The following is a 15,926-nucleotide window of genomic DNA, read 5'->3' as shown; positions in this document are numbered from 1 at the left end:
CCTCTGACCTCCACACACACGGTCACGCGCACGCACACACAAAATTAATAAAAAGGTAATTTTAAAAATTCAGTCCCCACATCTGTAACCAGAGGGCAGATTGCTGTGGGTTCGAGGCCAACCTGGGCTACATAATTATTTCTAGGCCAGCCTACACTGCAGTGTGAGACTGTCTCAAAGCTCATCCCATACAGCGATCCTCTTTCTTGTACGAAGTCTTGGGTTGTATCAGTTTCAAAACTGCTCGTTGCCTCCACCCAGACTACATTTCCCAGCATGCTGTACGAAGGCTCGAGAGCCGGAAGTCGATCTAATCGATTCCGGCGCATGGAGCGGCGGGTAATCATGGCTGCTCTCAGGACTCCGCTGTCGTTGTGGAGGTTCCAGTTGGGCTGTCGGCGAGCACAGAGGGTCTGTACTCGGGCCGCAGCCCAGCGCCACCCCGATGCTCTGCTCGCGACGCGGCCCCAGCCCTTCGAGGTGGGGCAGCCCTGCCGCCCGCTCAGCTCCGAGGCCGGTGAGTGACCGCTAGAGCTCCGCCGGGCGTCTGGGAGACCTAGTGCTTGCTGTAGCCGGAGAATACTGCGCGGCGGGTTCTTAGACCCAGTCGGTTTCCGTCTATCCTTGCAGAGCTTCTCTGAGCCTTCTTCCTTTATTCATTCATTCACTCAGCCAGTTGTGCTTGCGGTCCGCTCATTGCAAAGCGCTCCACTAGCTTGGGACATGCTATAAGACTGACGGGTTCTCTCCTAGTCCAGGGGCGAATGACAGCACGGTGATCCCGGCTGCGTCGGGGGCTCACCTAAGAGACTTTCAAACTAGGGACGCACAGGGATGGGTTACGGGGAAAATACAGCCAAAGCTGATCTGGCTGACCATACTAAAAGGTGAAAATAAGCGTTCCAAACGGAGGGACAGCATAAGAAGCAGAAGTATAGAGAAGAAAGTGAACGCAGGTGTTTTGGAGTTAGGATTCATAATGCCTGAGTAAGTTTACAGGTTTCGATGGTAAGCAGTTGAATGGAGAGCAGTGCCAAGCTAGAGAATGTTAGTGGTAGGAGCAGAGTTTGTTTGAGTTGGGATTGGCGAGTAGGTCAAATGAAAATGAAAAACAGCAAAGAAGGCAGAATTATCCTTGTTTTGTATGGAATTTGGGGTGCCTTTGTTATTCCAGGTTTAATACACAGTTAGATACAAATTGAAGAGCATCCGAGTAAAAATGAAAACTAGAGCTGGGTAGGTGAGTGAGATTGTCTGGAGGGAGTTGGTGCTGAGCACCTGTTGTTACTGGACACTCTGGAGAGCTTGTGGGTGCCTGGAAGAATAAAACAGGGTTTTGGTCTTCGGAGAATGTGCTGGCTAGTCTTATGTCAACTTGACACCAGCTAGAGTTATCTGAAAGGAGGGAACCTCAGTTGAGAAAATGCCTCCATAAGCTCCAGCTGTAAGGCATTTTCTTAATTAGTGATTGATGGGGGAGGGCCCAGTCCATTGTGGGTAGGGCTATCTGTGGGCTGATGGTCCTGGGTTCTATAAAAAAAAGCAGGCTGAGCTAGCCAGTGGACAGCACCCCACCATGGCCCATCAGGTCCTGCCCTATTTGAGTTCCTGTCTTTACTTCCTTCCGTGATGAACAGTGATGATGAAGCATAAGCCAGATAAACCTTTTTCTCCCCATCTTGGTTTTGTTCATAGTGTTTATCGCAGCAATAGAAACCCTAACTAAGACAGAGAATAAATCTCCTAGTGGGGGACACAGTCAAACAGTCACTGAGTTTTAAACATGAATGTCATCTTGATTGCATTTTCAGCAGGTTACCCTCAAGTACTCTTTTTGTAGGAATGGTTTATAGTGAGGTCAGAAAAGAGGCAGGGAAGCCAAGGTAAGGGATAAGAATGGCCTTGAGCAGAGTAGTGACAGTGGGAAACAGAGCTAAGAAGAGACTTATGACGGTTAACTCAAATGCTGTATTCATGTTCCTCTTTGTAAAAGGGGGATAGTTGTAGTATTACTTTATAGGTAGGCTTGGTGTGAGGGTTAACTATGGTATATATTTAGCTCAGTAAGTACTGCACAGTAAATATCTCATATATGTTAATACTAATCACTCCTGTCATTTGAATTGCTTTTTTTTTTTGTCTGGGTGTGGTGGGCATGGAAGAAGGCAGGAATAATTTTAAGGTTCTGGACTGACTGACCCGATGGATGGTGCTGTGATAGGGAACAGTAGGGAAAGCAGGAATGAGACAAGAAAAAGTTGGGTGGTGGTGGTTATGGTTTGGTGGTATTGTAGTACAGGCCAGACGTCCATTGAGTAGTGGATGTAGATGATCTTGGCTAGAGATTGGGATTTTAGAGCAGATAGATATAAGCCACAGGAAGCTAGGAAAGCACCCAGTGAGAAGATGAATGGGAGAAAAGGAAATAGATCAGGATCCTATAAGACACCAGCATCTGTAGGACTGATGGCCAAGAGGAGCCTAGGAACAGATGGCCCTTTGTGAGGCAAAGGAAGAGGCAAACTGCATGAGCCAGAGCTGAACTTAGATTGGAAGTGCTTGAGGCTGTAGAACCAGTGAACCCTGCTCAGTCCTTCCCCTGTTCTTTTTTTTTTTTTTTTTGGTTTTTCGAGACAAGGTTTCTCTGTGTAGCTTTGCGCCTTTCCTGGGACTCACTTGGTAGCCCAGGCTGGCCTCGAACTCACAGAGATCCGCCTGCCTCTGCCTCCCGAGTGCTGGGATTAAAGGCGTGCGCCACCACCGCCCGGCTCTTCCTCTGTTCTTAATGGCTAGTTATCCTTAGGTTAGCCTTGGTGCACTCCTTTATAAAATTGGAGTGTTAGGACTTTTGTGGGCGTGCTATGTCTGGCTTTTAGGAAGCGGGTCTGAGGGCTGAAGTGTAGCTTACTGATAGTGCTGTGTGCCAGGTCCTGGGTTCTGTTTGCATCATCTCCAAATACCAACTAAAAACGAAGAGACGAGTCTGTGAAAGGTAGCAGTTCTTGTCATCTTCATTTTTCAGGTTGTTCCCTGTAGTAGAGCATCTTCTTGGCAGACTGTCTGCATGTTGTGGTGAATGCTCAGGGAATTTGAATGCAAGTTGATAAATGGGAGGATCATAGCTCTCAGCATCATGTAATTCTGAGGTGTGTCCTGTACAAACGGTTTTTATTGTTCACTTCCCGTTCAGAAGTCTCGGCTTGCCATTGTTGTCTTCTTATTACTGGAATCTATTTTAACAGAATCTGGTAGCTCAGAAGTCAAGAAACCTGCATTTATGGATGAGGAAGTCCAGAGTATCCTCACCAAGATGACAGGCCTGGACTTGAAGAAGACTTTCAAGCCTGCTGTGCAACCACTGAAGCCACCGACCTATAAGTTAATGACCCAGGCACAGTTGGAAGAGGTGTGTCCTCCCCAGAGTATTGGCAGAATACCTTTCTTTCCACATTCAATAAAACTCAGAGTCCCCTGCAGATGTCAGTGCCGTTCCTCCATAGGCAGGGGCGAGAGGGTGAAGCAGGCCCAGAATTGAGGAATGTGAGTAGGGAGGCAGAGAGGAGCAGGGACGTGACCATAACTGAGCAGACTGGGGTCAAGTCTAGTGTCTAGGCTAAGCTCCTCCCTGCCCCAAACCAGCCTGCTCATCTTTCATCTTGCCTGCTCCAGCTCCCTTCCTTGAGAAACTTCTGCCATGAACTGCTTTGGAGCTGCAGGTTTGGTGAAATTAGAAAGCTGCTGAACAGCACCCTCTTCCAGGTAGCAGAGTCTGAGTCCTCTATGGAATGAATACACTGCTGTATGACTATGTGAGACATGGACATACTTCTGACTCAGCAGTAGCTGCACTACCCAATAGCGTATTGGAAGGAGAGTGAGACGTCATTTTCTCCCCAAAGGACATCACTGCCGATAAGGTGAATAAGGCAGTGTCGTTGAGAGTGGAGGCTTTGGCACTCAGTTCAGACTCCAGTGCTGCAGCTCCTAGTACTTCCTGTCTGTAACTCTGTTTCCCATCAAATAGAGATGTTAATAACAGCACCAGGCTCCTGTAGGTTTGGAGCATTGAGTGAAGCCAGTACATTTGACTTCCTTTGTTTTATGTGCATGGGTTGTGCCTGTATATATGTAGGTGCACCACATGCATGCCTGGTGCCCATGGAAGTCAGAAGAGGGCACTGGACCTTTGGAACTGGAGTTACAAATGGTCGTGAGCCACCATGTAGGTGTTGGGGACCGAATCCAGGTGCTCTGAGCCATCTCTCCAGCACCCAGTTGGAGTATTTGAATGATGTCTGGCACATAGTGAACACTGACTAAATACAGGCTTGCTGTGTTCCAGGAATCCCGTGCAGCCTGGCTCTCAGCATTCCTGTGCTGCTTAGATAATGGGTAAGTGGGGGCTGGTGTCCTGTCACACCACAGGAAAGGCCAGGCCCCACCGGTCCAGGTTTGGCTCTCACTCTCGGATTCATGGCTGCAGCTGCTTTTCTTGGTAGTCATCAGCATTTTTGATGAGTGCCTGCTTTTATCAGATGATCCTTTTGGACACTACTGCTTTCCGTAAGAGATATTTTATTTCTTTAGGCGACTAGACTGGCAATTGAAGCAGCTAAAGTACGATTAAAGATGCCACCAGTTCTGGAAGAACGAACGCCAATAAATGACGTATTAGCTGAGGATAAGATTTTGGAAGGAACAGAAACAAACAAATACGTGTTTACTGATATATCGTATGACATACCACATCGGGTGAGTATATGCTAGATTACAGAATAATCTTAATAATACCACATGGAGATGGATCTGAGGGATGATGTGACATCCCTCTCTGAAGCTTCTAAAGCAGAGTACCTCTGAAGAGGCAAGAAATGCTGGCAGGCCCGCATCATGTTGTTAGCATTTCTTTACATACTGTGGACTTAGGGTATTGGGGCTGGTACCAGAGACATGTTGTGCTGGCTAGTTCTATGTCAACTGGACACAAACTAGAGTCATTGTGGAAGAGGGAGCCTAAATTGAGAAAATGCCCCATCAGATTGGCCTGTGGGCAAATCTGTGGTACCTTTTCTTGATTGGTAATGGATGTAGAGGGACACAGCTCATGGTGGGTGGTGCCACCCTGGGCTGGTGGTCCTGGATGCTATAAGAAAGCAGGCTAAGCAAGATGATAAGTAGCACACTTTGATGGCCTTTGTTTTGGTTCCTGCTTCCACATTCCTGCCCTTCCTTCCTTCAGTGGTGGATTGTGTGTGACCTGAGAGTTGGAAGATGAAATAAACCCATTCCTCCCCATGTTGTTTTGGTCATGGTGTTTTATCACAGCAATAGACACCCTAAGACACATGTGCTGAGACATAAGGCGAGTGTAGGCAGGCAGACAGCAGTGGACAGAAACTGCAAGATAGTGAGCGAAAGGTGTTCTTTTCACCTAGGATGTACTGATTTCCTTTGCTGAAACTTCAGGAGAAGATTGTTTGGTGTTTTCTTGTGTGTGTGTGTGTGTGGGGGGATGGGGGGTCATGGCACCCCCCTTTTTCCTTTAGTTTTAAGAATATTCTTTAACAGCGTCATACATGTATGTAATGCACTGTAGTCATTTTCAGCCTCTAGTCTCCTCTCTTACTCCCATTCCTGTTTAAGTCCTTCTTCACCTCAAGAAGTTGTTCTTCTTTTTTCTCGTTTGTATTTGTGTGATCCACTGAGTTCATTGGGGTTGCTTGCATGAGCTTGAGTGAGAGGGTATTTACTGAAGCCAGGGCAACTTTGTCAGTGTCCAGAACCCTGACGAAACGGACGCCTCTCTCTTCCCTAACAGTCATAACAGTAATAGACACTGTGCTGGCTAGTTTTCATGTCAACTTGACACAAGCTAGAGTCATCTGAGAGGAGGGAGCCTCAGTTGAGAAAGTGGTTTCATAACTTCTGGCTGTAGGCAAGCCTGTAGGTCATTTTCTTAATAAGTGACTGATAGGGGAGGGCCCAGCCCATTGTGGGTGATGCCATCCCTGGGCTGGTGGTCCTGGATTCTCTAAGAAAGCAGACTGAGCAAGCCAGTAAGCAGCACCTCTCTGTGGCTCTGCATCAGTTCCTACCTCCAGGTTCCTGCCCTTTTGAATTCTTGCCTTGGCTTCCCTTGATGATGAACTGTGATGTAAAGTGTAACCCACATAAACCCTTTTCTTCCCAACTTGCTTTGGTCATAGCGTTTATCACAGTATTAGAAACCCTAACTAAGACAGAAATTGGTATCAGAATTGTGAGGTATTGCTGTGACAAACCTGACCATGTTGTTTCGGGGAGGACTGTAGAAGGACTTTGGAACTTGGGGCTAGAAAAGCCATTGAGTGTTCAGAGTTCAGTGAGCTGTTCTATAGGAGCCTGAAAGATAAGAATGTTGAGAGCAGTACAGAGGATGGAGGCCTGGTTTGTGAAGTTTGAGAATCAAGTAAAGATTCTATGGGGGCCGTTGCATATTTTAAATTAAGAATCTATAGTTCTCATCAGCTGGGGCCAAAGAATCAGTCATAATTAACAAGAGAACAGCACCACTTTGCTTTACTGGGACAATTGATGCTGGTCAGCTGGAGCTGAGAAACTAGCAGTGATTGAGACCAGCATCACTGAGGTGAAACCTTCAGGGAAGTGTTTTCTTAGAGTCAGCACAAAGAAGCTGTATCCAGAGGTGGCCGAATAAACCCTTTTCTCCCCAACTTGCTTCTTGGTCATGGTGTTTATCACAGCAGTAGTAACTATAACAAAGAAAGATGCTCAGGGAAGGAGTGGAGCCTCTTATGCCCCTCCCTGTCCATGATGAAATGTTCACTGGCCTGCTCTTAATGCTTGTGTAGATCTAATGCAGGTAGCTACAGTTGTAAGGATTTCATGAGTGCAAAAGCCACGTCATGTCCTGGAGGCAGCATATCACAGCTCTCCTCACCATCTGGCTCTTACATTCTTTCTGTCCCCTCTTCAGTCTTGGTCCCTGAGCCTTGGAGAACTGTAGTATAGTTGTCCCACTTAGAGTTGAGCAAGGTAGAGTGGTTTTATCTTAGGTGGGTTTTTTGTTTGTTTGTTTGCTTGTTTGTTTTTGTTGTTGTTGTTGAGACAGGGTCTCACTATGTACCCCTGGCTGTCCTGGAACTCGGTCTGTAGACCAGACTGGCCTTGAACTCAGAGATTCTCCCTGTCTCTGCCTCCCGAGTGCTGAGATCAAAGTTATGTGCCACCACTGCAAAAAAAAAAAAACAAAACCCTAACTTCCCAGTGGATTTTCCACTTTTTAGTAAAACCACAGGAAGTTTTGCCAATCATTTTCAGTCAGACATTATTGCTTCCATTTAGTTCCCTTGATTGCCAGTTTACAAGAGCAGTCTATTGACTAAATGCAGCAGCTTATTATACAGCAGCTGTCAAGAGTGCTGTAGAGTTGGGCCAGCTGACTACAGTATAGTGCTGCCGAATGCTGGGGTTAGAAAAGTGACCCACATTTCTCATTCTGGTCATCCATGTTTGTGGTTAGAAGAAAGGATTTAGTTGTGACTTTATCTGTGGGCCAACTTCTGGTCACATTGCATCCACAGTCAGGAAGCAGAAGGATGAATGCTGGAGCTCACTCACTCACTTTTCCCTGATGCAGTCCAGGACTCAGCTCATGTATGATGCTGCCCACATTAGGGTGGGTTTCCTATCTCAACCTAATCTACATAATGCCTCAGACACACCCCACAAATTGTCTCCATGGTGATTTTAAATCCTTCCAAGTTGGTCGTATTAGCTATCACAAGAGATGAACAGAAGTCTTCACAACTCATCTCTGGTTGCTTTCTGTTTCAGGAACGTTTTATTGTTGTTAGAGAACCAAGTGGCACACTACGTAAAGCTTCTTGGGAAGAACGGGACCGGGTGATACAAATTTATTTCCCGAAAGAAGGTCGTAGAGTTTTGCCACCAGTAATTTTCAAAGATGAAAACCTTAAGGTATGGTGGATTCCATTTCCGTGATGATCCTTTGTTTGTTGAAGCAGTGGGCTCCGGTGCTGCAAGCAGTTCATCATGGTGAACACAGGTACTAATGTAGTAGTAACTCGACAGGGTTCATCATGGTGAACACAGGTACTGATGTAGTAGTAACTTGACAGGGTTCTCATACAGTTAATTTGAATCCAAGTGTGGCATTTACAAAGCCTGTGCTGTTTCTGTATGCTTTTTAAAATTTATTTACTTTGTTTTTTTTGAGTCAGGGTCTCACTATGTAGCTTTGTCTGTCCTGGAACTCACTATATAGACCAGGCTGACCTCGAATTCACAAAGATCTGCCTGCCTCTATCTCCCCAATGCTGGGATTAAAACCTTGCGCCACCACATCCAGCTCCCTTTATGCTCTTGATAGGCACATAGGTATCCTGTATGTGGATAGGCCTGACAAGGTGTCAGGACAAGTGGTAAACTTATATCTCGTCTGACTTCCATTTTGCTTTGTGGTTTTAGACCATGTACAGCCAAGACCGGCATGCTGATGTCCTCAATCTCTGTGTTGCCCAGTTTGAGCCAGATTCCACTGAGTATATCAAGGTAAGTGTATTTAATAGTTTCCAAAATGGGATTTAAATATAGGTATGCAAAAGGTTTTTGTTTGTTTGTTTTTTTCCGAGACATGGTTTCTCTGTGTAGCCCTGGCTGTTCTGGAACTTCCTCTGTAAACCAGGCTGGTCTCAAACTCAGATCTGCCTGTCTCTTCCTCCTAAGTGCTGGGATTAAAGGTGTACGCCACTACTGCCCAGCCTCTAAAGGTTTTTTTAATGTAGCACTTGATTTCTGCTACTGGCTTTGCTGAAGGTTATAGGAAAGGGACTTACCTGGAAATTCATTGAGTATAGACATGTATTTTTTTTTTTTTTTTTGACAAATAAAATTTTACATTTGTATCAATATACAAATATTTCAAATAAGAGTAGAAGTATGTGTACATTACAACAAATATGGTTTTGTATTTATATCAATATACAAATTATCTGGAATAAGAACATAAAAATAGTTTACATTTGTATCAATACACAAGAATCCATAACAGCGTAATTTATCTAAGGCTGATATCTAAGGCTAAATCAGTTTACTAGTGTATATAATAATCTACCTTAATATCCTATACCTATCCATTCCTCTTTTATTCTTTTCTTAAGGGGAATACCGAGTCCAATGTTTTCTTCCATCCCCAACCCTATAACCATTATCCATAACCTTTAGAAACATGAAACCTTTGGGGAAAAGGGGTGTCATTTTCTTAGAATTACTTCCTGCTGTTCAGGCGACAGTATCTCTGTGGGGTCCTGCAAGAAACCTCAGATAGTCAAGTCTCAGTTGGACTAACTGTAGATTCTACAGCCAGTCTCAGAGTAATGGGTAAGGTTGTCTGAGATTCTGGCTAGAAGTGTAGTATGATGAATCATCTTATTATGGAATTATCTTGGAGAGTTTTTAGTCCAAGATTGATTATTGAGTAATGTTTGTGAGTACCATGGCATCATTCTGGACTGGGTAGGGTTGTTGTTGTGGGGTCCTATCTTCCTTTTAGAGACTTCAGAGATTGTTGACATGTATTTTATGCTTTCAACCACCTTTAAGAATGAGAGAAGGGGCTGGAGAGATGGCTCAGCGGTTAAGAGCACTGCCTGTTCTTCCAGAGGTCCTGAGTTCGATTCCCAGCAACCACATGGTGGCTCACTACCATCCGTAATGAAATCTGGCGCCCTCCATCCGTAATGAAATCTGGCGCCCTCTTCTGGCCTGCAGGTGTATATGCAGACAGAACACTGTATACATAATAAATAAATAAATCTTTAAAAAAAAAAAAAAAAAAGAATGAGGGAAGTTAGGCTTGGAGAGTGAAGTAGCTTGTTCTGAGTTGCACTACTGTTATGGTTGGTTAGGACCCATGATGGCAAAGCCTTTTCTCTTTTCCATTATATTTCTCTTTTCCTTTTCTCTCCTCTCCTTCTCCTTATAGGAACAGTTATCCACCAACATTTGTCAGTCAGAGTGCGGTGTGTGGGGTGCTGTGTGTAAAGTGCAGCTCAGTTAGGTTTGGTGGGCAGTGTTGCTGTGGGTAGCACAGCTGATGCCAGGAACTAGGATTGCCTGACAGCAAGGCCTGCACTCCAGCAGTGAAGTGCTGGAGTAAGACAGTGTGCAGATAACTGTCGATTCTAGCCAGAAATGTTCAGAATAAGAGTGCTCTCAGGAAAGGCTTCACAGGGGTCTTGAAAAGAGTTCTAGAAGGGCCAGGAACAGTGTGAGAGAGAGATGTTTGGAGAATAGGGCTGTTTCAGAGAGGACAGACTAAACAGTAGGTAGAAAATAATCAAGTAAGCTTGAGATGTGGCCAAACATCTGGTTTGTACATATAGTGGATTTGTAGGGGAATGGTTCAAGGTGGATGGGCTGTATCACATGTGACCTCAGTGCTGGGTGAGGAACATGGTCTTCATCAAGCAGTTTTAAAACCTTTGGACAGGGCTGAAAAGAGGTCTTAGTAGGTAAAGTGCTTGTCTGCAAGCCTGAGACCTGAGTGCAGATTCCCAGCACCCATATAAAAACCAGGTGAGTTGGTGCACATCTGTAACCCCTGTTGAAGGGGGCAGAGACTGGGGGACCCTGGGGACCTTGTTGTTCAAAGAAGACACACATACCTGCACACACACAACAAAAAGCAAAGTTTTGGACAGAAATGCCCTCATTTAGGAAGATTTGTCTGGAAGGAAAACTGACAGACTGTCAGATGGCATGGATGAGCTGGTAGGGTAGGGGAGTTGTGATAGGGAAAGAACAGTTTAAAAAAAAAACCCTAATTTCTCCCCAGAGATAAGAGATTTTTTTGGTCATCACTAATGGTCATAATATATTGGATTGGTGCTTGCTTAAGATTGCTTAGCTGCTCAAGAGTAATTGACAAAGCTTTTTTAGTATTTGCTATGATTTGCTCTAGGCTGCCACACACTCTGTAGTAGGGAAGGCACAGATTTGCTGTCATGTAGACAAACGCTCTTTTCCTGTGTACAGGTCAGAGGACAACCTTGGGTTCTTCATGTACTCTCTCTGTTTTGAGATGAGGTCTCTCATGGGCCTGTAACTTCGCTTGGTTGGCTAGGCTAGCTTCCATTGTAGTAGCTTCCAGGGATCCATCTTGCCCTCACTGGAAATACCACTGTGCCCACCACACATGGTTTTTATGTGGGTTCTGGGGATCATACTCATGTCCTGCACAGTGGGCAAAGACTTGACTGAGTGAGGCTGGGGAAGTAGCGTGCAGCTTGCAGGCAGACCTGGTTGCCCTGACTTGTGGCAGCATTCCTGCTAGTTCTCTGAACCATGTGATGCTGCTCACTGGATTTTCCTGTGCATTTTATGTGGATAGGTTCATCATCAGACCTATGAAGATATAGACCGACATGGAAAGTATGAGCTTTTACGGTCAACAAGACACTTTGGTGGAATGGCTTGGTATTTTGTAAATAAAAAAAAGATTGACGGTTTGCTCATCGATCAGATCCAGAGAGACTTGTAAGTATGATCTGAATAATTAAAATAATTGTTTATTGCCCAATAGTAAATCAGTATTTTCCCAATTGCAATGTATTGTCCAGTGATAAATGGAAGTTTGCACTCATCTCCATTTAGATTTGTTTTTCTAGGCTTTGTTTTTGTTATATGATCAGAGAATGTTAGAAAAAAATTGTGACTTTGGATCTTAATAGTAGATTGGGTTTTTTACCCTTTCTTGCCAGTATTCCTGGGTATCAGGTTTTCCAGGCACTAGAGGACATTACACGGAAATTGTAAAGAAGTAGATGTAAGATCTTGTGGGTCCTTATTTTCTGGCAGAACTACCCTACCCATAGGGCTTCCAGTAGACGTGTTTAACTTTAAATGGCCCATGCTTTTGAGAGGTTTCTAAGGTTTCAAAAAAATTATTTTCAAGTTGATGTGTTTCCAAGTTTCTAGCTGAAAAATAACAAACATAATTTATCATGCTGTGCTGTGTAGGTATGCACGTCTTTACAATTTGAGGTCTGCCTGGGTGTAGTGGTGCATGGGTACAAAGTGGGAGGATCTCTGAGTTTGAGGGCAGACTGGTCTTAGTCAGACCCTGTCTAAAAACAAAAACAAAAGTAGATTGATGGTTGGTACCTTTAGTTGAGCAAGTTTCTTTCTTTCTTTTTCTTTTTTTAAAGATTTATTATGTATACAGTCTGTCTATATACCAGAAGAGGGCACCAGATCTCATTACAGACGGCTGTTAGGTATCATGTGGTTGCTAGAAATTGAACTCAAGTCCTCTGGAAGAACAGCCAGTGCTCTTAACCTCTGAGCCATCTCTCTAGCCCCTTGAGCGAGTTTCTTGATATTTTTTAAAAAGAGTATTAACATTTGTAAAAAATATTTCAAATATATTGTACATATATATTGTACAAATATATTGTACAGTAGTTAATAGACTACTGTATAGTATAAAAATAACTACACTGGTAAACTTAAAAGGTCATATGACTAGTTTATTGCTGTGGTTAAAACTAATTTCAGTATTTTGGAGGTATACATGTAGTATGCTATTTGAGATAAAACTGAAAAGAAAATAGCTTTGCACATGACGTGAAAAAGATCCAAAGTCACAGGGAAAGAAGCCAGCATGGCTATTGTGAGCCCTTGCTGGACTCCAAGATTGACTAGGAAGAGGCGTCAGTAGTCATTCCATCCTCAGACTGCAGAAGTAGCTTATTTGCAATTTGAACATCACACACAAAAGTTACCCTCATGTTGCCTAAGATGCAGCATTGCTTCTCATCAGGACAGATTTCCTACGATTTCCCGGCTGGCTTGCTTCTCAGACATACAGTGTGATTCAGTTCAGAAGGCAGCAGTATTCCCTCATTCCCACCAGCTGGCCTAGTTGGGGATGATCAGAGTACTGTGCTTTTCTATGGTACATGACCTATGAACTGTTTGCTCAAGCTTCTCAAATGCAGACATCCTGAACTTAGTGTGATAGCGTAGTTTTAGATATTGAAGCTACAGTATGTAGTAACATGTGGTATTCTCTTATTACTGTTTATCATTTAAGAGTTTTATATCTGAAGTTGTTCATGCCTGCCGGGAGAGCTTTTTACCAACGATTCTGGACAGTGAACTGACTGCAAAGCCCAGGCTGGACAGTAGAGGGTGCACTTTTCATTGGACCAAGCAACCAGTCCACTATTAGGATTCTGCATGAACTTACTTCACAATCCTTTAAGTTATATTCGAACCTTTAGTGAGTCTAGAGTGGTTGTAAAGCTACATTTAAATTACTGACACAGGCACAGGCATTAACTTCAGTATGAACCTCATGAAGTCCTAAAACTAATTCTGACGCATAGAAACCATAGAGCCAGCACGCCCACGTTTTAAACGGAAATGTTTTCATCTTTTATTGGGAAGAGACATTTTGTTGCTCCCTTTTATTGAACTGTTAGAGATTATAGTAAGCATGATAGACAGGTAATGGCCATTTCAGCTTTTTGTCCCAGAAAACCTTGTTCCGTGTGAGCAGCTATTTACTTCCTTGTCTTGAGATGGCCTTTTCAGTGAATGGGGTGAACCTAGAGCACATCACTAGGTCATCATGGTTTCAGGCATTCGTTACTCCTACCATCTCTCAGCTCAGGTGTTTAGAAAGTAGGGCTGGTCAGCAGGGTTGCGGTGGTGGCACACACCTTTAATCCCAGCACTCGGGGAGGAAGAGCCAGGCAGATCTCTGAGTTCGAGGCCAGCCTGGGCTACAGAGCGAGATCCAGGACAGACATCAAAACTACACAGAGAAACCCTGTCTCGAAAAACCAAAAAAAAGAAAAAAGAAAAGTGGGGCTGGTGAAAGAGTGACAGCTTTGGCCCTTGCCACTCCCTCCTCACCTGGAAGCCAGGGGCTAAATATACAAGTGTCAAAATGTGAACAGTTGGGGTTATTTTTATGTCCTCCCCAACCCTCAGTTTTGAGGTGCAAGTGGGCAGAAGGTATGGACTATGTGGGAAGATTGTGACTATTTGCTTTGGGGCTTTGGGGACAGCCAAGAGATTTTTCATGCTGATAGAAATTGTCTAGAAATGATCTCAAAAGTATAAAGCAGAATTTGTATCCTGAGTTGGATCAACCTATTTTGTGTTGGCTAAGTGGGCTGGCCTGGAAATCCTCTGCCACTAGGAATGCTGTTCCTGTGGGAAGGGATGTCCCGTTTCCCAAAGAACACAGCCATATTTTCATAAAGTGGGCGGGCACTTCCTGTGTTGCCTCACCTGTGTCATAGGGTCAGAGGATAGCTTTGTGGATTTGGTTTTGTGCAATAAGAAGTACCTTATGCTCATTGAGCCATCCCTTTGGCCCCTTCGAATGCTTTTGGAATTAGAGAACTACCCTCTCCTTTACCAGAGTTAAGTCTGAAGTGTCATCTAGTTTGGAGTTGGCAAACACTGCGGGACCGTGAGGCTATTGGGAACCTCTTGGTAATAAGTCCTTTCACTCTCAGGATTGAGGATGCCACCAGCTTGGTCCAGCTGTATCACATGCTCCATCCAGATGGCCAGTCGGCTCAAGAGGCCAAAGAGCAGGCTGCTAAGGGAGTAAATTTAATTAAGGTATGGTCTTTTTTGTCAGTTCTGTGGTGATGATTGAGAGGAAAGATCGAGAAATGGGTCATATTTAATAATACAGTTGTGAACATGGGACATTTTTGGTCTTGAAAATGTGACTATAAACCCTGTTTTTTTTCTACCTGGAGTTGGGGCTTTGGGAGAGTCGTGCAGCACTCTAGATGGTGTGGTAGGCATGCTGACAGCTGTAGTTGAGAGGTTCAGACAGTGGGAACAGCACGTTCTTTGGAGCAGTGGAAGGCCATGCTGCACTGGAGGTAGTCAAGGCCCCACAGGTACCCAGCAGCCTTCCTCCCATCCATGGTGTAGGCACATTCTCATGGCTGGAAAAGGGCAGCCTCGGTTGTATGATCATTTTGGAATTGCACACCTCTCAAACCCTAAGGACAGAAGTGATATGCGATGCCCCTAAGAGGAGCACAGAAACTGGTACTCACATTGACTCTTTGCTAAGCCAGGAAAAGTAGTATTTGGGAGAAAACTTTTTTTGAGAGATGAACTCACAAACAAAACTTTTCATTAAAAAAAAAAAAAAAAGTAAGCTTTCTAGCTCTTACTCTCTAGGTTTCTCGAGTGTAATGGTTTTTACTTTTTTCGAGCAAGAGATGCAATGTCAGGATCTTAATCTTTACTGAAAGTGGTTAATAGAGATGAGAGCCATTCTGGGGTTTAGAATTAGTATTGCTGCAGCTGTTGGATACTATACTTCTGGCTACATAATTTATTGCTTCTATTCAAGATTATTGTGACACTCAAAGACCTTATTGGGAATTGTGTTCCTACTGCAGAAATGTTAATGATGCCTTAAAACTGACTTTATACACTTGTATCCTGTTGCTCTAGAACTTTCTTTGTTTGTTTCAATAGGTCTTCGCAAAAACAGAAGCACAGAGAGGAGCATATATAGAATTAGCACTCCAAACTTATCAAGAAATAGTCATCAGTCATTCTGCAGCATCCTGAGAACAATTAAAAATGTCATTTGTTTTCTGCTTTTTAAATTCTCAAAAATTTGTTACTTTACTCAAATTCTATGCACATGAAGATGACTGAAATTTCTATTTGAGTGCCTGGTTATGAACTCCTCTATTCACATTAATGCAGGTAAAACAAACAAAAACCACCTCCAGGATATAAAGAGGCCAACAGATATGTTGACAGCCCAGCTGGACTGGTCAGGAGGTATGCCCACAAGCCAGACTATGGAGACTGATATAGTGGTACAAGGTCAGAACGAGGGTTGGAAA

The 15,926-nt window shown here is 44.0% G+C and overlaps 1 protein-coding gene across 1 annotated transcript; it reads left to right on the top strand.

Moving 5' to 3' along the window:
* The first annotated feature begins 319 nt into the window (after nucleotides 1–319).
* Nucleotides 320–15,680, top strand: Mrps22 (mitochondrial ribosomal protein S22). The gene is made up of 8 exons (XM_059268419.1): nucleotides 320–517; nucleotides 3,243–3,406; nucleotides 4,588–4,752; nucleotides 7,837–7,980; nucleotides 8,491–8,574; nucleotides 11,414–11,559; nucleotides 14,556–14,664; nucleotides 15,547–15,680. Exons 1-8 carry the CDS (start codon nucleotides 328–330, stop codon nucleotides 15,640–15,642), a joined length of 1,098 nt encoding a protein of 365 aa, XP_059124402.1. The 5' UTR covers nucleotides 320–327; the 3' UTR covers nucleotides 15,643–15,680.
* Nucleotides 15,681–15,926: the final 246 nt, after the last annotated feature.

Source organism: Peromyscus eremicus, chromosome 7 (genome assembly GCF_949786415.1).
Source record: "Peromyscus eremicus chromosome 7, PerEre_H2_v1, whole genome shotgun sequence".
Lineage (NCBI taxonomy): Eukaryota > Metazoa > Chordata > Mammalia > Rodentia > Cricetidae > Peromyscus > Peromyscus eremicus.
The sequence above is the reverse complement of the archived record's forward strand: the minus strand, read 5'-3'. Positions and strand labels throughout refer to the sequence as shown.